This window comes from Nanorana parkeri, unplaced genomic scaffold (assembly GCF_000935625.1).
Source record: "Nanorana parkeri isolate BGI_ZX_2015 unplaced genomic scaffold, ASM93562v1 scaffold812, whole genome shotgun sequence".
Classification (NCBI taxonomy): domain Eukaryota; kingdom Metazoa; phylum Chordata; class Amphibia; order Anura; family Dicroglossidae; genus Nanorana; species Nanorana parkeri.
Window position 1 is genome coordinate 300,406 of NW_017307080.1, and position 446 is coordinate 300,851.

A 446-nucleotide genomic window follows, 5' to 3' on the forward strand; every position below is an offset into this window, starting at 1 on the left:
AGTCTCAAAAGTTGAAGAGCGCGTGACCTCATTTCCGGCGGAAGCGTGCGAGAGCGTTTCCGGTTTAGAGTACGGTTGATTGGAATTCATTGACGGATCCGAACATGGTGAGTGCGGGATAAGTGCAAGGTGTTCTACTGGGTATGGCGGTTCATTGTGCTGGATCTATTGGGTATGGCGGCTCCTTGTGCTGGAGAGGGGTACGGTGTGGGTCCGTTTATCTTTTGCAATGTATCGTGTGTGCTGAGAGCTCGGCTGTATACAGCGTGGAGTGTGCAGGGTACACATGGCTGGGGGTCAGGGTTATTACTATGCGGTAACATACGGGAGGTTTCCTATACAGACCTCGTTTGTATGAAATCACCAGTAGCCTGTACTGTTTCTGAATCATTATTCCTCTGTACATCAAATGGTTCCTGTATCGGCTTCTCAATAGAGATGCGGCC

At 49.8% G+C, this 446-nt stretch overlaps 1 protein-coding gene across 2 annotated transcripts in view; it reads left to right on the plus strand.

Moving 5' to 3' along the window:
- The window catches only part of ERH (enhancer of rudimentary homolog (Drosophila)), an 8,076-nt gene continuing 7,630 nt past the window's right edge, over nucleotides 1-446 (plus strand). The window contains exon 1 of one of the 2 annotated variants that reach the window (XM_018565091.1): nucleotides 1-107. In XM_018565091.1, the coding sequence (XP_018420593.1) occupies nucleotides 105-107 (3 nt within the window). In that variant the 5' untranslated portion in view covers nucleotides 1-104. The remainder of the gene's footprint in view (nucleotides 108-446) is intronic. The other variant, XM_018565090.1, reaches the window with a different exon arrangement.